The sequence below is a fragment of the Exophiala dermatitidis genome, assembly GCF_000230625.1.
Source record: "Exophiala dermatitidis NIH/UT8656 unplaced genomic scaffold supercont1.5, whole genome shotgun sequence".
Lineage (NCBI taxonomy): Eukaryota > Fungi > Ascomycota > Eurotiomycetes > Chaetothyriales > Herpotrichiellaceae > Exophiala > Exophiala dermatitidis.
Genome location: NW_008751650.1, coordinates 2409977 through 2431567, shown reverse-complemented (window position 1 = coordinate 2431567; position 21591 = coordinate 2409977). Strand labels below are relative to the sequence as shown.

At 53.0% G+C, this 21591-nt stretch overlaps 8 protein-coding genes across 8 annotated transcripts; 5 read left to right on the top strand and 3 right to left on the bottom strand.

Annotated features, from left to right (window-relative positions):
* Nucleotides 1-230: 230 nt before the first annotated feature.
* On the bottom strand, nt 231-1983 carry HMPREF1120_06437 (uncharacterized protein; the record flags this gene model as incomplete). The annotated part of the gene is made up of 6 exons (XM_009160640.1): nt 231-1223; nt 1298-1357; nt 1413-1482; nt 1544-1583; nt 1635-1711; nt 1814-1983. The coding sequence occupies 6 exons, from the start codon at nt 1981-1983 to the stop codon at nt 231-233; spliced, it is 1410 nt and encodes a 469-aa protein (XP_009158888.1).
* A 688-nt stretch (nt 1984-2671) lies between these two features.
* Nucleotides 2672-4347, bottom strand: HMPREF1120_06436 (aldehyde dehydrogenase (NAD(P)+); the record flags this gene model as incomplete). The annotated part of the gene is made up of 2 exons (XM_009160639.1): nt 2672-3923; nt 3971-4347. The coding sequence occupies 2 exons, from the start codon at nt 4345-4347 to the stop codon at nt 2672-2674; spliced, it is 1629 nt and encodes a 542-aa protein (XP_009158887.1).
* Nucleotides 4348-4546: 199 nt separating this feature from the next.
* Nucleotides 4547-6866, top strand: HMPREF1120_06435 (uncharacterized protein). Its single transcript, XM_009160638.1, has 2 exons — nt 4547-5322; nt 5383-6866. Exons 1-2 carry the CDS (start codon nt 5129-5131, stop codon nt 6626-6628), a joined length of 1440 nt encoding a protein of 479 aa, XP_009158886.1. The 5' UTR covers nt 4547-5128; the 3' UTR covers nt 6629-6866.
* A 1461-nt stretch (nt 6867-8327) lies between these two features.
* Nucleotides 8328-12173, top strand: HMPREF1120_06434 (neutral trehalase). The gene is made up of 5 exons (XM_009160637.1): nt 8328-9423; nt 9473-9542; nt 9600-9721; nt 9778-11516; nt 11569-12173. Exons 1-5 carry the CDS (start codon nt 9286-9288, stop codon nt 11786-11788), a joined length of 2289 nt encoding a protein of 762 aa, XP_009158885.1. The 5' UTR covers nt 8328-9285; the 3' UTR covers nt 11789-12173.
* A 311-nt stretch (nt 12174-12484) lies between these two features.
* Nucleotides 12485-15818, top strand: HMPREF1120_06433 (isocitrate lyase). The gene is made up of 3 exons (XM_009160636.1): nt 12485-13613; nt 13674-14725; nt 14820-15818. The coding sequence occupies exons 1-3, from the start codon at nt 13407-13409 to the stop codon at nt 15175-15177; spliced, it is 1617 nt and encodes a 538-aa protein (XP_009158884.1). The 5' UTR covers nt 12485-13406; the 3' UTR covers nt 15178-15818.
* A 326-nt stretch (nt 15819-16144) lies between these two features.
* HMPREF1120_06432 (uncharacterized protein) lies at nt 16145-17326 on the bottom strand (the record flags this gene model as incomplete). Its single annotated transcript, XM_009160635.1, has 1 exon — nt 16145-17326. The coding sequence occupies one exon, from the start codon at nt 17324-17326 to the stop codon at nt 16145-16147; it is 1182 nt and encodes a 393-aa protein (XP_009158883.1).
* Nucleotides 17327-18659: 1333 nt separating this feature from the next.
* On the top strand, nt 18660-19265 carry HMPREF1120_06431 (uncharacterized protein; the record flags this gene model as incomplete). The annotated part of the gene is made up of 1 exon (XM_009160634.1): nt 18660-19265. One exon carries the CDS (start codon nt 18660-18662, stop codon nt 19263-19265), a length of 606 nt encoding a protein of 201 aa, XP_009158882.1.
* A 271-nt stretch (nt 19266-19536) lies between these two features.
* HMPREF1120_06430 (cytosolic nonspecific dipeptidase) lies at nt 19537-21319 on the top strand (the record flags this gene model as incomplete). The annotated part of the gene is made up of 4 exons (XM_009160633.1): nt 19537-19742; nt 19793-19824; nt 19885-19952; nt 20015-21319. The coding sequence occupies 4 exons, from the start codon at nt 19537-19539 to the stop codon at nt 21317-21319; spliced, it is 1611 nt and encodes a 536-aa protein (XP_009158881.1).
* Nucleotides 21320-21591: the final 272 nt, after the last annotated feature.

Below are 21591 nucleotides of genomic sequence, written 5' to 3'. Positions count from 1 at the left end.
GGCACTCGATTCATCCCCAGATGTTGACCATGATGGAATAAATATGCCTCTTCTAACTTGCTCCCCTGCCCGCCTGTGTTGACCTGGGGCAACCCCTAACCGCCCGCCCAGCCCACGTCCAATCACCAACAACTTGAACCTGTACACCTTCAACCATGCAGCATGCTTTGTCATATTGTGTTCTCTCGCAAAACGCAAACCAAATCGCTTCACATGACCAAACTACACAGCTACTCGTCAATTCCAGGCTCGGGGATACGCTCCAACCGAAATTCTTTTTTCCGCAACCCTTCGAGAGTCTGCTTGCCATAGTCGGTCAGCTCGGGCTTACCCGACGGTTCGGTGACGGCGGTGAAAAAACGTGGCTTGAACTCAGTATTGAGTTCCTTCCGCTTAGCCGCCTTGTCCCGCTGCGCCTGCTCGAGGTCTTGTTTGATGCGTGTGGCGTCCGAGTACCGCTTCTCGTTGATGGCCACCGTCACATCCTTCCAGAGTAGACGTGACTCATTGGGTAATTGTTCTGGGGTTGGTGGACAGGATTTGGGCACCGGCATCAACGGTTGCAGGTCGATCAACAACTGTTTTTCTGAGGTTGGCTGCAGGTTCCGCTCATTGACTGCCGCCGTTTTGGGAATCGTGTAGTAAATCTGATCTTGCCAACAACCTTCAATCTTGGCGAGAATGTCCCGATCTGGAACGTCCTTGACCCGCGTGTACTTGTCGTCGTTGGGGTCGTAGCGGAATACGACTCCGTGCACGCGATTCTGAGCCTTGCCGAACCAGCTTTCTTCAACGTATGTCAAAAGGCACTTCAGCTTTGTTTTGGGACACGTAACATAACACGTGTCGGCCACGGAAATATATAGCGATCCTCGGAGCAGACCACCCAATGACGCTGCCGGATGCACAAGCTGATATTCTTCGTTGTCCCGCTTGGTGAGGGTGATGAAGATTCCTCGATTATACATGCCCGGGACGACCCGCACAGATGTACCCGTGAAGCGAGCGGAAATCTGATCATAGCCCCGGGCATGGATACCTCGTTCTGGACAGTCGTACCAATATGCTGATACCGGCGGGTGATGGGACGTTTGTTCGGTCAAGAATGATATCCGTACCGGCTGGTCTTTGCCAGTGGGCTGTTTAGGGTCGGTCGGCGGCTGGGGCGGCGCTTTAGATGGATTCAATATCGGTGGTGCGGGCTCGCTGATGTCCCAATTACACTAGATAGACGAAGCGATAAGTCAGTTGTCTCACGCCGTAGAGGAACTGAGCATAGGATTGAGGAAGAACAAACCCTAAAGAACTCCCCCAGCGTTGAGTTATATGGCTTGCAAGGCTTGCCCTTGACATATTTCTGTTTTCCCGTTCAGTATGACACAGTTAAGGTGGTCTGATAGGGAGCCACGGACCAAATCTTTGGTGAACCAGAACCTGAGCACTTCCAGCATGCGACCAAGCTCGTCATCTGATGTGCCGATACTAGGTATCCGTCAGCCACAGCCATCTGGCGCAGGGTGTCCAGTGTGTTATCGAGCCTCACCTTGCAAAAGTCTCAGGCCGATCGAGGTAGTGCCAGTACTCTGTCCGTTGTCAATCCAAGTATCTCGACACATCCGCCATTGAGTGCTTACCAAGGTTCGGGATAGGTTCTAGTAACTGCGAAGGTAGGGAAAAGCGAACATTGGCGATATCCGAAACGCCGATAAATCTGTCAGGTTCATCCTGAATCAGCCCAGGTCCCATCCACCTTTTCTGCCACTTTGTCCTGGGGTATTTGCATTATCCAGGCTCCTATATCGCTTGGACATACTTTCTCAGTAGGCTTAGGAAGGTCCTCAGCTTGGATGTCTCATCTTGCAACTGGGCATCTGGAGGCACACTGGTGGGAGTGGCCGTGGGAGTTTGCGGGGGAGTACCCGGCCTTGAGCTCGGTAGCGAGGTAGCAGGTGTTGCAAATGGCGTCGTCGAGGTTGATGTCATGATATGGGGGGATGCGTCCTGGCTTCGGCCACTGTACAGGACGCTGCGGTGAAGTCTGGCTGTAGACAGTCGGTTTGATGTTGGGGAAGGATGGAGAATTGGTGGGCGGGTGGGCGAGTGGGCGAAGGATGCTGGAAAGCCACCGTCGACGGTGAGATCTCGAACGCGGAGGAAAGATACAGAGCCAGAGCCTGAGCCTGATTCTGTGTAGGTACGTGCTTTCGACCGAGATGCACTGCAGCAGCCAGGGAATTAAAAAAGATGCAGTGGCAGGATCCGAATATCCAACCAGAGGCAGTGTTTCGTGATCGTGCAGGTGTTTAGGTTGTCAGGACGTATCAGTGGCAGATGCGGTAGTATCAGCAGAACTTGAACCCCGGTACTAGCAGCCGATATGGACGACTCGGAGGGTTCAACTCCAGCAAAAAGTCCAGATAATGTGATGACGTGCAACACTGCCAGTGCCACTGCCAGTGCGTTCAGGCTGCACGGATTGTGGCTCACACCGTGATTACTAAGGCAGGCAAACCGATCCGAGTTGTGGCTGTTCCCTGGCATCGCGCTCAGGCTTGTTGGTGTGGTGGGCGAGGCTCTCTTCATGCTACAATACATTGTACATGGTCCATCACCCAGTTCGAGCTTGATGATGCTTATATTCATGCCCGGTCATTAGGTATATATGGTTATCCTAGTATACAATCTGTTTTACCCTCTCGTAAACCCATGGGGCCCGAATTCGGCCGTCCCTCAGGGCTGTCAGGGCTAGATAGATGCCAGCAAGCACCGCTGCTCTGACCGCACCTTTGGACGCACTTCCCGCCCCTAGAGTAAGCAGATACCACAGCACGTTAACCTTCTTGTTTCCATCTCGGTCGAAGTCAGGTTTGAGAACGCCCGTTGCTCGGAACTGTTTCAACTTGCTGGTGCCATCGAAGGGCGGATACCTCACCGCCAACAGCTTTTCCACCCATGTTGGTGTTTTGGTAATGGACCGGTGATGCGTGAAGCAATCAAAGGATGCCTTTCCACGATATGCTCCTGTGCCCGAGTCGCCTACCCCGCCGAAAGGGAAATTCGGAATGATGCCGTGGAAGAAACCGTCATTGATGCTGGCACCACCGGAACGAGTCGCCGCCAACACCTTATCAGTCTCCTCCTTGGAGCCGAAAGCATACACCCCGAGAGGAGTTTCGTGGATTTCGTTGGCGATGCTGATTGCTTGGTCGAGGTTGTCGACGGCCAGGACAGGGATGAGCGGTCCAAAGGACTCCTCCACCAGAAGAGGATCCTTGGGATCAGTGACTTCGATCACGGTAGGCTCGATGAATAGCTCGTCAGCATCCATTGTTCCCCCAGCAACTATCTTGCCTGAAGTTGAGTCCAACATCTTCTTGATGCGGTTGAATGCTCGGAGATTGACGATGCGAGAGTAGTCGGTGCTCTGCTTCGCGCCATTAGGATAGAACTCTTTCAAGGCCGCCTTCAACTCCGAGATGAGGGCTGGAGCGACTTCCTTGTCAACCAAAACGAAGTTTTGACTGATGCAGACCTGTCCTGCATTGAATGTTTTAGCCCACAGTAGACGGCGAGCAGCCAGATGCACGTCCGCTTTCTTGGTCACAATTGCCGGATTTTTCCCGCCGAGTTCCAGCGCAACGGGGGTCAAGTTCTTTGCGGCAGCCTGCGCAACAATTCTTGCTGTATTTACCGACCCCGTGAAGAAGATCTTGTCCCATTTCTGCTCCAGCAGGGCCGATGTCTCCGGTACTCCGCCTTGGACGCAGACATAGCAGTCAGGATCTAATGACTGTTCCATAATCTTCTGCATCATTGCCGCACAGTTGGGGGTCTGCTCGGAGGGCTTCAGAACCACAGTGTTTCCGGCTGCAATGGCACCGATCATGGGGCCGAATGATAGATTGATAGGGAAGTTGAAGGCACTGTAAAGAATGAGTTTGAGCAAGCATTGTCTTCAGTTTGAACCTACCCAATCACAAGAACAACACCTAAGGGATCCTTCCGTATTTTCGGGTTGACAATCCTGTGCATCCATGGGATGTCGGGGGCCTTCTCATCCTTCATCCACTCCTCCAAGTGTTGGGTCATGTATATTATATCATTCTTCACCCAGTCGACCTCGGAGACCATGGCCTCGAACAGCCCTTTGCCCAAGTCTCTTTTGCATGCTTCCAACAGCTCCTTTTCATGGTCAGCAATGGCCCAGTACAACTTGCGCAACTGCTTCAGTCGGAAGTCTGCCGGGCGAGTCTTCAGTGTGAGAAAAGTCTTGCGGAGGCGGGAAACAATCGAAGGAATCTGTTCGACAGGGGTGTTTTCGAACGCAGGCAACTTGATGGACGCCATCCTCGTAAACCGACTCAAGAGACCTTCAGAACTTTGTATGGTGAGAAGTCCACAAGGCTCGCAAAATGCAACTCGACTCTGTTAATGAAGATGTGGATTGCCCCCTCACGTGTCGACGTCACAGTGTCAGCAACTACTAGTAGTAGGCAGACCGACTCGTAAGCAATTTGTACCTGGTTATTAGTTACAATTTGAAGAAGGGAGATGGAGCAGTTCACGGTTGAGATAAGAGACTGCGTTATCCTGAAGACCTTAGCAGTGTGCCTCGGTCCCAGACAAACGCGGTATGGATCATGTTGGCCATCGGGTCAACATGAGGCAACGGTGTCAGGCACTCATATTTTGCGACATCCGGGTTCAATCTTCGCGGATCACTAAAGACTTCCCCTGGCCGATCACACCGCTTGTACTGTAGACCGACAGAACGATGCTCTCGTGGGTCCAGATCCATCGACGCAGCTGTAATCAGAGCTTTTCAAGCTGTACAATGTAGTCTCCGAGTTCGGTGCATGTAGTCGCACGCGTGTGCGCTTCCGCGTGGCGTTCAAGTTCTGTTGCACGGTCACGCCCGTCAAGTTCTCCTCATGACGATATGGAGGCTGGTCGACGCCCCTCTACAACACCGTCTCTCGCAGCCCGTTCTTCAACGACGCCTTTCCTATGCATCACCAGGCTTCCCGGTCCCTCTACAGTTGAGGCGCTTGAGGAGTCTTTCTTGTGCAAAGTCCATTGAGTCACCCCTTACTTGCCTTCCATCACTTTCGCTGCCTCCAATGGCACCATGGCGGTGTTTGTTGACCTTGACGACGATGACTGCTCATCCCACGATCGATCGTGTAATGGGGTGGAATCGAGACGGTCACCACCCCCATTCTCAACTCCTAACCATGACCAGCTGAAGCCTGTGATAACGGGAGTGGCTACTTCAGTGGGCAAAACTACAGACAGAGTGGCGGCGGCCTTAACGTGTTATCCGTATGCACTGACAAACCTGCTTTATGCAGGCGTCTTCAGAGACTAATATCTGGTATCTAGTGTCGCTTTATCTCTGGCCAGCCACCTCGACCTCAATGATCTTCATGCTTTGGCGGCAACCTGCAGAAGCGTCCACTCAAGTTTGACCCAATATGCCCCCCAACTTAAGGCACATTCCCTGCGATGCATTCACGACGAGAAACCTGTGCTGGCAGAACTACTTGCAGCGACTGGTCTACAAGAGACAGACATTGAAATATCGCTGAATAACGGCGACAACCCTCACCCCGGCCCGTCCGCAGCCTGGCCAGTGTCCAGTCAAGAGGAGGATGCTGCAAGACCATGGGTACGCTCGGTCCCCGAGGGGATTTATGCGTCTACGGGGCTGTCCAGCAAGATCAGCTCTTGCGCTCGAGACTTGGTGGCTCCTTGTCGCAGATGTGGAACAATCGTCTGTCGAAATTGCGTGGCCAAGTCTCCCAGCCCAAGTAATGCCAGACTAAAGGATCGTCATCGGCGCTTATGCAGCACTTGTCTGGATGCACCGCTGGAATCGCATCTTCTCCCCCGTCTTCCGGCACGGGAGTCAATCGATGGCGTTCTGATATCCAGCGCGAGTTCAGTCAAGTCGGAGCGCTCGTATTCCGGCCATTCTACTTCGAGTTCGGGTTCTGAGCTGGACGCCAGTGAGATCGACCACAGTTACTTGGATTCATTCACATCACCAGCATTTCTTCGGGGCCCTTGCACGTGCGAAGCTCGCGGGGTGTTCTTGTGCGGTCCCTGTGGACAGAATCTCGGGGCCGCCGACACGACATACAAGCGGGTGTGGACATGGCGATCTCGATATTCTACTCACATCGGCGGTGGGTTGGGCACCGGCTTGGGGGTCGGCAACCAGGGGCAGAAATGTGGACGGGGGCCAGACTGTCTGGCCAAGAGCGGAAAATCTGTATGCTGGGTCGAGATGGAATGCTCTGAGGGCAGTCCCCATGACCACTACTGGGAGCACGATGGGAACGAGTCGAGTAGAGTTGGCACACCGGACTACACCAGTAGCAACAGGCCTGGTTATTTCCAGCAGGAGATTGAGGGCATCGGCGGAGTGGTCAAGAAAAAGCTCAAGAAGAAAGTCAAGGTCGGGGCGACAGTGTGGGAATATGAAGATGAAAGGGAAAGTGGCAAATACCTCGAAAGGGAGGCCCAGGGTACGGTGCGTAGCTGGTGCGGTTGGTGCGGGCGAGTCTGCCCATCGCGACAAGATCGGGAGGAAGCATGCCTCGACATGGCTACGATAGTTATGTGAGCGTAGTATAGCAGTGATGACTTGGGAGCAGCAGACCCGTACCCAGGATTTTGTTTCTACACTGTTCTGATTTCACTACGAGCAGGTAGTAATATAGTACCTTGGTACCTGCTAGCATCTGGCTGAGTTTCGGGACATCGCCATGCTTCTGGAGATATTGCATACAATGTTGTAGATCGATCTCGGGCGGGCGATTCTAGTACCACTACTAGTGGTACCTGGCTACCTTATGATTGGCGTTGAGATGGGATTGACGTTAACTGCCGTTGAGGGCCCGGCAATAATGGTTGGCTCTAGCCTTGAGATGTGCAGATCGATGATGATGGTGCCTTGCAGCCCCGGAATGCGGAGGCGGATACTCACTGTCGTACTAGTAGTTGTCGTACGCCGGGCTCGGATGCCGACATTGCGGGAGAGTCCAAGAAGATCGCTACCAGCCACAGCTGGTGGGGAAGTGAGTATAACTTTCTTACGAGTACCTACATGCGTAGTGGGAGGGTCACGAAGAGTTGAGGACCAGTAAGCAGGCCATTTTGGCATTTATAGGTACCTAAGCCACATGGTAGGTAAGACGACTGTTGGAATCACCGTAGGACGCTGCCAGTGTACAATAATGTAGGCAGGGGGACGAGGGGCGGTGTGGACAGTACTGGAGTACAGTAAGCCATCAACATGGATGGGAGAATATTACCTTAGTAACATAACCTATTTCGGCTCACTGTTCCAGCTGAGGGTAAATATAGCATTCTGGCTGATTTCAGGCGAGCAACAAGGCTGTGGGAAATACTGCCACTGCGCCGCATGCAGTGCAGCAGTGGCCTGGAGCGATATCCTGTTCAAGTTTCAGGGGCCACTGCTCGGCGCATTCAGAGTGACCATGAGTGGTCTCACCGCAGGCCACCGCCACAGTAACCACGAGAAATGGCTGTTTGTACTACCAGGAGGTATTTCATCACCTGGTCTGTAATCAGGAAGATCACAATCAAAAAAACAATTAACAAGGGTGTAGTAAAGTCAATAGATTGTTCGCGGCTACACCACTACCATACCTAACATTCCACACGGACTCCGATCAGCTGCGCTTGTGACCAGGTTATAGTTGTTGTCCGAGTTCACGACCGTGACTGTGAAGCCCGAAGCCCAATACAGCGGTTCGATTTCCCAATTCGAATATCGCACCTCCCGCGTGTCACTGCGCTGCAGGCGACACGACACCACCGGCTACGGACACTGGGATTGCTGTAGGCTTCCCTAGTAGGCCTCCCTAGCCCCGCGAGCCCCTCGGTCTTCCCCTGGCAGCCTAACAGTGAGTGGCTGGCTGCCCCCAAGCCCCTCGCTTAGGCGTCAGAGACAAAGAGCCTGGATGCCACGGACCGCCGGGACCCTGCTTTCTTCCCCTGCTCTTCTCCCCTGTCGGCGTGGGCGGACTTGCCGTTTGTGCCACTACTTTCGTTCCCGACTCGAGAGAGTCGACGGCCATATCACGATTGACTTCAACCAAAGCAGGTTGTGGGAGGTCCTTAAGATTTAATTAAATGAAACCCTTTACAAGGTTGAAATGCTGGCAAAAGAACCCGACATCAACAAATACCTACCTATACTGAAACGAAATCTGTGGGATTAATCGATCAATCAATCAATTAATTAGTGCGCATTCTATTGTCTGTCGTCTCATTCATTGTTGTCCGCCTGACCATTTATTTGATTGACCTCAATTTTCCTTGTTTGCAGCAACTGCCGCTTGTTGTTGTTGACCGCCGCTGCAGTGAAGATACGGACTGAGAGCAGCCATCACTGCAGCCACTGCTAGATTGCGCTCTCTGTCCTTTCAGTCTCTCCAAGTACGAGTTGTCACTTGCGTAGCCTGCCTGCGACTGCCAGACAAGCAGCCGGTCACCCCCACGATACTGCAGCCTGAAGTCACTGTACTGCAGTCGCAGCCAGTCCAGAGTGCCAGTGGTTCTCCTTCTCACATTCACTGCTGCTCCTGCGGCTGCTACTGCAGGCTCTTTGTAGATTCACCTGCGATCGACGTACCACTGCAACCAACTGCGCTGCTGCAGTACAGCGCAGCAACACACCGCAACTTGAATTCTACAACCTACCCACCGCTTCTTCTCTCTTCTGCCCACCTACCCACCTCCTCCTACTAAGTACCGTCCTGTCACCTCATTCACGCTCACGGCCTCTCTCGCCCTTACATTCAAGATCGCCCTCACTGTCACTACTGCCAACATACACCTCAGCTCATTCCTACAGTCAGTCGCGTGCTCGATAATCATCCTTTTGGCCATAGCCGATCTGAAGAAAAATCTGTTCTCTAGCTCGTATCCAGGCGTGGTGCAGGGCCCCCAACCCAAATCTTGGGTGTCTTTGCTTATTCCCGGCGTCTAACTCTAAAAACGACATTTGCAGCGCCTTCAAAACTTTCAGGCGGGTCCGCAACGACATCATTGCCGCCCCCCTGTCATTATTATCTTTTACCCCCGTCACCGTCACGGACTCTCGGCTGTCATCAACTTCCACTTGGAAAACACTTTGACACGCTTGAACCTGCGCCGACTGAACAGAACTCAGTTAACCTCGTCTCTCTTTAAGTTCTCGCGACCCCTCGACTTTGTTTCCTGGACCTAAAGTTGAACACATTTCCACCGGTCATGACCCCGCCACATGGGCACAATCGCCGGAGCTCATCCTTAGACCGTCGCGATCCCTACTCTTCTCCTTCTGTCTATTACGATGAGGAAGCCGTGAGACGCCAGCTCTTGGGTTCACGCAACAGAGCAATCTCCTCGGTATGTGCGGCACTTGTGCCTTTTAGGAAGCATCGCTAACCGATCTCAGTATATCAAGCCTGCCCGCGAAGATCTCCCAGGGTACAAAGGCAACTACCCTGCCCGCCGTACCAGTCATGGTGCGTTTTTCCACCCAAGGCGACGTGAAAAAGATTTGAACTGACACACCTCTATAGATGAGCACTACCAACAACATCAAGAACTGCTGGTCGACGTGGATCGCACTCTCAAAGATTTGATCGAAAGAGAGGACATTGACGGGAACCAGCAGATCACAATTGAGGACAATGGACCAAAAGTGAGCCAGCATATCTCCTTCCAATCTTTGCAGCAGAAACTGACCAATTTTCACAGCACATCAGTCTCGGCACGTTGGCCTCTGCCGGCTATCGCACAGCTGAAGTTCGCGGCAATTACATGATCAGCAATCTGCTGCAAGAGTTGACATTGGCACAAGATCTGGGCAAGAAAGTGGTCAAGATTCATCGTTCCCGTCTCAGCGAGAATCCGGTCGACCGACTATCACGCCGGATCGCTCATGAGTTCTGGAATAACCTCACCCGCTGTCTCGACGCCGACACCATTGAAAAGGCCGGCCGTGATCCGAAAGACTGGACTGACGATCCTCGACCTCGTATCTACATTCCACGTGGCTGCCCGGAGCAGCATGAATACTATACCAAGGTGGCCCAGGACCGCCCTGAAATGCGATTGGATGTCCGGTGGTTGCCGGAGGGGCCTATCACCGCCCAATACGTGCGCAGTCTGAACGATGCTCCAGGAATTTTGGCATTGGCAATGAAGAAGGTGACGATCGATGGTAAGGAGACACTGAAGGGCGAACCCTTCATTGTGCCTGGTGGACGGTTCAACGAGCTGTACGGCTGGGACAGTTACATGGAGTCGATTGGCTTGATCCAGAATGATAGAGTCGACCTGGCCAAGTCGATGGTCATCCACTTCTGTTTCTGCATTCAGCATTATGGCAAGATCTTGAACGCCAATCGCTCGTACTACCTCACCCGATCGCAACCTCCATTCTTGACCGACATGGCGCTCAAGGTCTACGACAAGATCAAGCACGAGCCTGGTGCTCTCGACTTTCTGCGAATGGCCATCACCGCCGCGATCAAGGAGTACTATGACGTCTGGATGTCTGCTCCTCGGTACGACCCCGCCACTGGCCTTTCTCGGTACCGGCCGGACGGCGCCGGAGTTCCGCCTGAAACCGAAGCCTCGCATTTTGTGCACATCATCACTCCCTATGCTAAGAAGCATGGAATGTCCTTTGAGGAGTTTGTCAAGGCCTACAACAATGAAGAGGTGAAGGAGCCAGAGTTGGACGAGTATTTCCTACACGACCGTGCCGTTCGAGAGTCAGGACACGACACTTCATATCGGCTGGAGGGCTGTGCGGCTAATCTGGCGACCATTGATCTGAACTCGCTGCTTTACAAGTACGAAATCGATATTTCGTGGTGCATCCGACAATACTTCAAAGATCGACTGGTCATTCCCGAAGAATTCCGTTCAGACGCCAACCGCAAGGAAGGATATGAGACTTCGGCGCCCTGGGACCGACGGGCGCGGTTGCGCAAGGCTCGCATCGACAAATACATGTGGAACGAAGCCAAGGGTATGTACTTTGACTATGACACGGTCAACAAGAAACGCACCACATACGAGAGCGCCACCACCTTTTGGGCCATGTGGGCAGGATGTGCTTCGCCGCGACAGGCTGCTGCATTGGTACTCAACGCCTTACCCAAGTTTGAATGCTTTGGTGGATTGGTTTCTGGTACCGAGGAGTCCCGTGGTGAGATCGGTCTGGACCGGCCCAACCGACAGTGGGACTATCCTTACGGCTGGGCCCCGCAGCAGATGCTTGCTTGGGGCGGTTTGATCAAATACGGCTACATCGAGGATGCCCAACGTCTCGCCTACAAGTGGCTGTACATGGTGACCAAGGCCTTTGTCGACTTCAACGGCGTAGTGGTTGAAAAGTACGATGTCACCCGCGAGCTCGATCCCCACAAGGTGGAAGCGGAATACGGCAACCAAGGTGCAGACTTCAAAGGCGTGCCGAGAGAAGGGTAAGTTTGTAGCCTTCGTCTTGTTTGGGTCCAGACTAACAGATGTGAACAGATTTGGCTGGGTCAATGCGAGCTACGTGTATGGCTTGTCGTTCATCCCGATGCACATGAAACGAGCACTCGGTACCCTCACTCCCTGGGAAACGTTTGCTAAAGCAACCGAGATTAAGCTGGGCACATTTGACGACACCATCGATGAAGGATCAGACGAATCACGACCGGAATCGGCAGACGAAGGTGAAGCCGCCATCAGTTCGAGTCCGGAGAACTAATAAACGCGAAGAGCCATGCGTTCACGAAGTTGTCGCACGCTTGCATCCTTCCAGATTGGGACGGTGGGTTCATTGTATTTTTATGGGGTCCTGAAGGCATCATTCTCTTCGATTTGGACGCGATCTCTTATGACCAGACCCGGGGCAGGATTGGAGGACCGGACGGCGCGTGGCGTATGCTCAGCAGGCAGTGCATGGTTTTCCGACTTTTGCTTTGTTCTTGAGCCCTTGCACCCATGGACGGCGTTATGAGAACTTTGAGTGATGAAGCAGACCAAGGACAGGAAGCCCTGATAAACTGTACATACCTTGGTCTTGCGGCTATGCCTGGACCGTTATTGTTAGAGTCACTCGGATAGAGGACCACGAAGTTGTTCATATCAAATCATTTTCTCTAATCGGGTAGCAAGGCGGCATCTGCACGGCAACGGCCACGGTAACAGTTCGGACTACTTCGTGAGCATACGGGGAGCTCGAAACAACAATATGGCGACAGAGACCGGACGTGTAGAGTCATCATCAGGCTCCGATTCTTTTTCGTAGGTTGTTTCAAGACTGAAGAGTTGACGAAGCATCAGGTTGGAGTCACCAAAAGGAGGCGCCTGCCTTTTCCGATATCGCTCACGTGACTTGTGCCGAGGTACACCGTGACTGGCGGGGCATTTGACTCATGCAGTTTTTGTCCTGCGCAGGGCACGTGTATCGACGACGAGTATAGCACTGCAGGTAAGAGATGAGAAGGAGGTTGATAAGAAGAGAGTGATGCAGTAATCCTCCTTCGTCTATATGGACAACTGTGTACAATTGTACATCAATTGAGGACATTCAGCAATGCTTGATATTTTGGCGGGCGAACGGAGCCGAGCTGGAGCTGGCGTCATCGTTCAAACATGCAATTCCCAATCGAGGCACATGTCGCCGTCGTCGTCGTCGGGATCCTCGAATCCTCGCGCCTCTCCTGCCTCGCTTCCCGTTCCCACCGTCTCACATCCCCCACAAGCCGAGCGTCCACCGAGACAGCTCTTGCAAGTGACTGTCCTGCATCCTAGCAGAGTATGGCAGTGTCTGGACTATCAATCGCTCGTTGGCGTTTAGACGGGGTTTTTGCCTCTTTTCTCTCCTCCAGTCCGGCTTCTTCCCCAGCCCTGTCAGTGTCGAGAACCAATCCCCGTCGGCCGCTTTTCCTCCCTAACTCTCAGAACTCCTCTTCCGCCCTTGACCCGGGTCCAATACCGCAGTGTCCAAGCTTGGCCAGAACCGGTCGAGATGAACAAGCACGCTTTAGGACCGTGCCCCGGGGTGTCATACCTCTCAGCTCATCGGAGATGGAGGGAAGCAACATCAACCAGTCATGTCGCCGCGCTCGGCCGATCCGCCGCTCTCTGGGGAGGTGGCTGTTGTTACTTAACTCATGGCGCATGCTCCTCTTTTCCACTTTTCTCTCAATGACTGTTTAAGCTCCTCGGCTCGTCTGTCTGTCGATTGTCCTCATCATCCAGGTCTCTCCTCTCTTGTAGTGTTTGTTTGAGGGTGTTGTGTTCTCTCAGAGTAGTAGACAGAGCCAGACGACAGCGGCCTACCTTTTTCGTACAAAGTCTTCCTCGTGAACACCTTCAACATGTCTGCTCAAATTGAACAAGAAGAGCAGAAATACCTGCAAGACGTGGAAGCCATCAAGCAATGGTGGACCGACTCGAGATGGAGATATACCCGACGACCCTACACTGCCGAGCAGATTGCCCAAAAGCGAGGCACCATCAAGATTGAATATCCCAGCAACACGCAAGCCAAGAAGCTGTGGAAGTTGGTTGAGCATCGATTTGCTGTATGACTGCGAGATCTCGTGTATGACAAGATTATAGCCGGGCTGACCTTTTACAAATAGACCAAGACCGCCTCGACGACCTATGGCTGTCTCGAACCCACCATGCTCACCCAGATGAACAAATACCTCGAGACCGTCTACGTCTCTGGTTGGCAATGTTCTTCGACCGCCTCGTCGACCGACGAGCCATCCCCCGATTTGGCCGACTACCCGATGAACACGGTGCCCAACAAGGTCAACCAGCTGTTCATGGCGCAACTGTTCCATGACCGCAAACAGCGAGAGGAGCGTCTCACGACGCCCAAGGAGAAGCGAGCCCAGGTGGCCAACACGGATTTCCTGCGCCCCATCATCGCCGACGCCGACACCGGCCACGGAGGCTTGACGGCTGTGATGAAGTTGACCAAGTTGTTCGTCGAGCGCGGTGCGGCCGGCATCCACATTGAAGACCAGGCCCCTGGCACCAAGAAGTGCGGCCACATGGCCGGAAAGGTGCTGGTGCCCGTGTCCGAGCACATCAACCGTCTAGTGGCGATCCGAGCCCAAGCCGACATTATGGGTGTCGACTTGTTGGCCGTTGCCCGGACGGATGCCGAGGCCGCGACGCTGATCACCACGACCATCGACCACCGTGACCACGCGTACATCTTGGGATCGACCAACGCGAACCTGCAACCGCTCAATGACCTCATGGTCGCAGCCGAACAAGCCGGCAAGAACGGCGACCAGCTCCAAGCCATCGAGGACAACTGGATGCAACAGGCCGGCCTGAAACTGTTTGACGACGCCGTCATCGACGCCATCAACGCCGGCGTGCATGTGGACAAGCAGAGTCTCATCGCCAAATACAAGGAAGCCTCCAAGGGCAAGTCGAACAACGAATGCCGCGCCATCGCAAAGGGTTTAACCGGTGTCGACATCTACTGGGACTGGGATGCCCCTCGCACCCGAGAGGGTTACTACCGGCTCCAGGGTGGCTGCCAGTGCGCCATCAACCGCGCCATTGCGTATGCTCCTTATGCCGACATGATCTGGATGGAGAGTAAGCTGCCGGATTACGCTCAGGCGAAGGAATTCGCCGAGGGCGTTCATGCCGTGTGGCCGGAACAGAAGTAAGTTGAACCTCTGAGCGAAGCGAGGCAAAGCGAAGCCGAGCGGATCCAAGAGATGCGAATATCTGTACTAACGTTGTGTTTTCCTTACTAGACTCGCCTACAACCTCTCCCCCTCATTCAACTGGAAGGCCGCCATGTCCGCCAAAGACCAAGAGACCTACATCCAACGCCTCGGCGAGTTGGGATACTGCTGGCAATTTATTACTCTGGCAGGTCTGCATTCGACCGCGCTGATTTCCGACACTTTCGCCAAAGAATTCGCCAAGCGCGGCATGCGTGCCTACGGCGAATTGATCCAGGAGCCCGAAATGGCGGCCAAGATTGATGTCGTGACACATCAGAAATGGTCCGGTGCGAACTATGTGGATGGGTTGTTGAAGATGGTCCAGGGGGGCGTTAGTTCGACGGCTGCGATGGGCAAGGGGGTGACGGAGGAGCAGTTTCATTGAGACTGGACTGGACATTAAAGGAGATGGATAGTGTGAACCGAGCGAGCGAGAATGAACCCGTGGATTGGATTGGATTGGGATGCAATCAAACGGGAATGTGAATATTGATTGGAAAGTGAAAAATGGAAAGGGCAAAATAGGTTAGGTGGATTGATCTCGATCGATTTGGATCCATCCATCCATCCGAGAATGATGATGTGCTTGAATAGTGTCCGAGAGAATGGGTGAAGGAAAATGGGGTGTTTTGTGCCAGTTTGGCTATACGTCAATACGTCAATACCTATGTCGATATGTATACCTGTATCCGCTATACTCTATTGTCTACCTATGTGCATGTCTTGATAGGCAGTATAGGGTATGCACAGAACTACCACCTAGGTGACTACTTAGTCCCTGCTACGAGGTGGTGCTGTATTGTAGTCACGGTTGAATCTTCTCGTTGGGTGACTGATCTGATGCTCCTCCGATGCTTATAACTGAAAAGGTCCAATGCAGCACGCGAGTAACTAAAGCAAGGAAACTGGCGGCCTGGCGAGCAGCACGGCAGACCAAGTCAAATTGTTGAAAAAGAAATATAGGTACCAAAACTCGACTCTCCTCCGAGTTCTTGACTCTTGTGCTCTTGAATATAAAATATGCCGAAACCAAAAACTGAAACAGAGACACAAAGTTCATAATCCCATCACATTGCGATTGTAATCGCAACCTCCATTCCAACCATCAAAGCACCTCATGCATGATATTCCGCCAGCGTAAATCATGTTCGCGTTCGCATCTCGTTGCCCCTTGCGTTGTACCGCGGACGATAAAAATTCAACCATCCCGAGATCCATAACTTTCATTCTTATGTGGTAAAACCACCAGAGCCTGACAACGACCTCCTTCAGTCATGACCATCTCGCCTCCCACCTCCATTTCCACCGTATCCCAGTCCCGGTCCTATTCGCTTTGATCGTCTTCACATTCCTTATCGAAACGGTCGGTCAAGATAGCTTCCATCGTCATTGCCTATAGCGCTTGACGGTGCGCTGCGGAAATGACTCAGATCTCCACTGCCAGTCTTTCGTAGCGCCTGTCTCATTGTCTCAATATTGACTTCACTTCCCAACGCCAAAGGTGAGCTCTGTCCCGGGAGCGGGCTTCCTGTCCCTCGAGGTGCTCGGTTGGGTGATTGCTCCAACCCCTTGACGGATGCGGTCACGCTCGTCGGCGGAGATGTACCAAATGCCGCCGAAGAGGTAGGAGATCTAATGGGGGATGGTGACCGTGGAGGGACTAAGGAAGGATGACCCGACAAGTGAGCCGAGTCTCGTCGAGCGGCCTCAGCCACTCCCAAGTTTTCTTGCTCGCCATGCACGACATCAGCAAACGAGATGAAACTCAGGCGACGGACATCGCCCGAATCGAAAGATCCATATGTAGATACATTGTCGGTGTCCTGTCGATGAACTGGCGCCGCCAGCTGGGGCGGGGGTGAAGGAGAGCCGTCGTCCACCACGGAAGATGCCATCGACTGCTCGGCACCCAGCCCAGTAAGGGTAACGGCGGCAGGTTGATGTGTGGCATGTGTCACAATTTCCACTGTGTCCGGATCCAACTTGTCGTTGGTGATGGCCTCGGCCGAGGCATCCAAGGCTGGGGCAATATGATTCTCAATGATGACATGAGTGGGCAAGTGTGGAGAGGTTTCCGGTGGAATGACTTCTTCCTGCACATTCCGCTCAAATATCATCGACGACGCCGGTGACTGCGGTCTCGAAGACGTATTGTGCAGTCCAAAGCTGCTGGGTGATCCAGGACGACCGTAAGCATGGGCAAGAGAACCTCTATGCGGTGATCTTGATCCGCCGGGAGAAGATGGACCAAGTGCGGTCGGAGGGTTGACCGTGGAGGCTGTGGCCCGCGGTGAGACCGGAGCCGGAGCCGGAGCGCTGGTCTTTGGCTGTTGTTTATCTTCCTCCTGCTTCTTTCCAAACTTCCAGAAATCCCGCTTGCGGGGCTTTGAGTTGGACGACTGTTCGGCCGATTGGGATGGCGGTGCTGCTTTGGAGTCTCCCAACGCATTGCGTAGCAAGGGCGCGCCGGAGTCTTTGGACTCGGTACTTGGAGCACTAGCTTTGTCGTTTATGGACGGATCTTTGGAAGACATGACTGCTGTCCACCAGTTACGATATCAGGGTCGTTTGAATGGACGCAATCGCGCAAGAGTCAACGTGAGAATGCACACCACAGGCGCACTGGCGAAGGATAAAGGTAGGTTCAAAACGGCTGCTGGCTGCTCAACATTGCAAGATAGGGTTCGAGCAAAGTATAGTGATATTCAAGGCTCAAAAACAGTCGCTTTGGACTGACTGGGATTGCTAGCAAGCGACCGGGTGCATGCGCAAGCCAACGCAACGAGAAGCGCAGATAACAGCTGAGGTTCTTTGAGAATATCCGTGAAGACCTTTGAGAATATCCGTGAAGACCTGGATATACAGAGCTTTCGACGGAAATTTGAAGTCTTCTATTCGTGCTCGTTCTCGGGACGACCAGAAGACAACGTCCGATGTCCTGTGCAACAAAGGTATGTGAAGTTCAGGACCGTTGGGGCGTCTTTAGGTCCAAGTACGATGATGGTTAAATCGGGGAACAAGGAGAGAGTAGGTATGCGGAAGTGGCAGGTAGCAAGTCGGTGACAGGGCCAGGGATCAACCCAGCAGCTCAGGCAGGACAGGGCGCAGAGGTGTGAGTGTGTGATTCGGTCGGGTGTTGGACAGGAACAAGGAGAGGTGAGCAAGCAGCAGCAGTCAGAGGAGGAGAGTGTGGCAGCAACCGAGACCTATACTTGGACGACGGGGAGTGTTGGTGCTGCTGTAAGTATGCTGCGCCTTAATAAAACCGCAGCTGAGCGCAGGCAAGTGGAGGGCCAATCGACGCATGACGGATGGAACGTTCATGTTGTCTCAGGGACTGCAACTGCAACTGCAACTGCCAGTGTCGGGCCCCAATAATACCCGTAGCACCGCAGCACTACCCACTCAGGCTCCGGTCTTGTGACTTGTGACGATGCTTGTCCCTCAACAGGAAACTTTTCCGAGGTACTAATCTCTTAGCGTGGATTTAAAAATGACTGTGCTTACTCATGCTGCCAAGCCAACGCCAGCAGAACCGGAGCCGCCATTGGCCGGTGCGAGTTCAAGTTGAAGTTCGACTTCGAGTTCCGCCTGCCATGAATTACTCTCAAATGCTGAATCCAGTCATTGCGTCCTCTTATTGAATAGGACTTGCAGCCGGGTTTTAGCCATTCCAAGATATCCTCGCGGCGGCATCCCGAAGAAGAGCAGTGGAAGATGTCTGTTCATAACTAAATTCGCTGCGGAAAGAAAGGAGCAGCTGGTGTTTTGCCATTTGCGACCGACCGTGCAACTGTACACTCTGCCAGATAGTCAGAGTTCCAACCCTTGGAAAATCAAGAACGGACAAGGCGTCCCTTTGCCAGCATGCAGTCCACAAGCTATCTTTCCACGCCGACGGCGTCCTCACGCTTTTACAAGCTTTGCGCGCAGCTCCTACAACCCTCTTCCCGGCGACATCAGTCGACATATAGACGAACAAGATCCAAGCTCAATATCAAACCCGATGCTTCCTTTCTGCCGTCAAAAACCGAACATCACGATCATATCATCTACAACCCTCCTCCGAGCATGCCCAATGTGTATCACACACCCAACATATTCTTGCCCAACAACGACCGAAGAAAAGTATTTCCAGATCCCGAAACCAGGCAATTGCAATCAGCGCTCAGTCAACAGCTGCCCGCATTGAAGGGCCAAGCCGAGAAGAAATATCATTTGACGGAAAAGGACGTGGAGGAGATGAGGGAACTACGAAAGGCCGATCCAGTGCAATGGAGTATAAACCGCCTGGCGAAGAAATTCGACTGCTCTCCCATGTTTGCGATATTTGTGACCGAGGGTCTTGCGAAGGAAAAAGGTGAACAGCAGAAAATGGTGACGCAGATTGTCAAGTCACGCTGGGGCATCAAGAGACGAGAAGCACGCGAGGACCGACAGATCAGAAAAGAACGGTGGTATAGAGACGAGTAATATGGAAAAGATCGTATTACAAAGGAGGATTGTAGAATTTAAATTTTTCCAGCTTCAATAGCTGCTTTGTACTGCTGAAATTGGACAGCCCATACTACTGTCAGCTGCTCTGTGTTCTGTCTATAATTCAATGTGAAGCCGGAGCTGGTCGATTGGCCGACTTTGCCGATTTGACCAATGGTCGGTTTTACAGTTCTGTACATCTGTACATCCAAACACGTTCTCCAAAGCACGACAGCCTACCCACCTTCACACCTGCGCCTGATAACGCATGTCACTTCGATCCTGTACCCCTCGCTTCACCTTCAAGGGCCTGAATAGCTTGTTCGCTCAAGTGACCCGATCGAACACCGCAATCCGACCTCACTTCTCATCCTTCCAACGCCCGAGTTCATTGACCACTGTTCCAATCCGATCATACTACGGGCATATCTCCGACCACAAAATGGCACCACAATTAGAGCCCTACTTCCAAAAGTAGGTCAAACGTTTATCTTGTCGAAAGTGCCGCTGCTGACCATTTACAGAGTAGACGAGTTGGCCGACTCCTTCATCGACCGTATGCCGTATCGCACTGCCCCTCGTAAGGGTCATTGATTTTGCTAACGATCCAATTCAGGCCTGCGAAAAGCCGTTGCGATTCCATCAGTGTCTGCAGACGAGGACAAAAGAAAGGATGTGGTGCGAGTATGTCAATGACAACCGTGGAAAATCTACCATGGCAGACCCTGACTGAATACTGCTACTAGATGGGACAATTCCTCGCCTCGGAGCTTGAGGCCCTGGGCGCACAAGTCGAACAGCGACCGCTAGGAAAGCAACCGGGCAAAGAGCACCTCGACCTCCCGCCGGTGATTGTTGCGCGCTACGGAAACGACAAGAACAAGCGCACCATCCTCGTGTACGGCCACTACGACGTGCAGCCTGCGCTGCTCGAAGACGGCTGGGCAACCGAACCGTTCAACTTGACCATCGACGACAAAGGGCGCATGTACGGCCGTGGAAGTACGGACGACAAAGGACCGGTATTGGGATGGTTGAATGCCATTGAAGCGCACCAGAAGGCCGGCGTCGAGTTCCCCGTGAACCTGCTCTGCTGTTTCGAGGGCATGGAGGAATACGGCTCCGAAGGACTCGACGACTTCATCAAGGCCGAAGCGAAGAAGTTCTTCAAGGATGCCGACGCCGTCTGCATCTCGGACAACTACTGGCTGGGCACGGAGAAGCCGTGTCTCACGTACGGTCTCCGCGGCTGCAACTACTACTCAGTCGCCATCTCCGGACCCGGCCAGGACCTACACTCCGGTGTGTTTGGCGGCACAGCCCACGAACCCATGACGGACTTGGTTCACGTTCTCAGCAAACTGGTTGATCCCAAGGGCAAGATTTTGATTCCGGGGATCAACGAAATGGTGGCGCCGCTGACGGAGGAAGAAAAGGCACTGTACGGCCCCATCGCATACACGATGGACAATCTGTATGAGTCTTTGGGGAGCAAGACGGCCATCTTTGACGACAAGGAGCGGACCCTCATGGCGCGCTGGCGGTTTCCGTCGTTGTCGATCCACGGCGTCGAGGGCGCATTTTCCGCCCCTGGTGCCAAAACCGTTATTCCTGCAAAGGTCATTGGCAAGTTTTCTATTCGTACCGTGCCAGACATGGATTCAGAGAAAGTCAACGAGGCCGTGTTCAAGTACGTCAAGGACGAGTTTGCCAAACTGGGCTCCAAGAACACCCTTGACGTGTATTGCCAGCACGATGGCAAGTGGTGGGTCGCCAGCCCCAAGCACTGGAATTTCACTGCGGCCAGCAAGGCCGTCAAGGAGGTCTTTGGCGTCCAGCCCGACTTGACCCGTGAAGGTGGCAGCATTCCTGTTACTCTCACTTTCGAAGAGGCCACTGGCAAGAATGTCCTGTTGCTCCCCATGGGCAGCAGCACCGATGCCGCTCACAGTATCAACGAGAAACTCGACCGCAGAAACTACATTGAGGGTACGAAGTTGTTGGGCGCTTATCTGCATTATGTTGCCGAAGAACCCATGGTGGAAGCATGAACAGTATGACCAAAGAGGGTCAAATGAGGTCAAGAGACGTGTACGAACGCACTGTTGGTAGAGACTTTAATTGATGTCAGAAGACCATCCGATTGTAGTCTATAGATCGATGCTCCATCAGACAACGAACATGTTTAAAAAAGACTGCGCATACCCAGTATGTGTAATAGTGTCGGCATTCAGGACTTATCTGCTCTCGTTTCAAGTTGTGCTGTGCATGGTTCAAGACAGTGTTCCAATCTTGGAGCATACCACACTGCACCGGAGTCTCC

Bases quoted from the DNA above. Each gene is read 5' to 3' on its own strand.
- HMPREF1120_06434 (XM_009160637.1), top strand. From the start codon at position 9,286: ATGACCCCGCCACATGGGCACAATCGCCGGAGCTCATCCTTAGACCGT. The intron at 9,543-9,599 runs GTGCGTTTTTCC...ACACCTCTATAG, and splicing joins TGCCCGCCGTACCAGTCATG to ATGAGCACTACCAACAACAT. The intron at 9,722-9,777 runs GTGAGCCAGCAT...CAATTTTCACAG, and splicing joins TTGAGGACAATGGACCAAAA to CACATCAGTCTCGGCACGTT.
- HMPREF1120_06435 (XM_009160638.1), top strand. From the start codon at position 5,129: ATGGCGGTGTTTGTTGACCTTGACGACGATGACTGCTCATCCCACGAT. The intron at 5,323-5,382 runs GTATGCACTGAC...TCTGGTATCTAG, and splicing joins GCGGCCTTAACGTGTTATCC to TGTCGCTTTATCTCTGGCCA.
- HMPREF1120_06433 (XM_009160636.1), top strand. From the start codon at position 13,407: ATGTCTGCTCAAATTGAACAAGAAGAGCAGAAATACCTGCAAGACGTG. The intron at 13,614-13,673 runs GTATGACTGCGA...TTTTACAAATAG, and splicing joins TGGTTGAGCATCGATTTGCT to ACCAAGACCGCCTCGACGAC. The intron at 14,726-14,819 runs GTAAGTTGAACC...TTTCCTTACTAG, and splicing joins GCCGTGTGGCCGGAACAGAA to ACTCGCCTACAACCTCTCCC.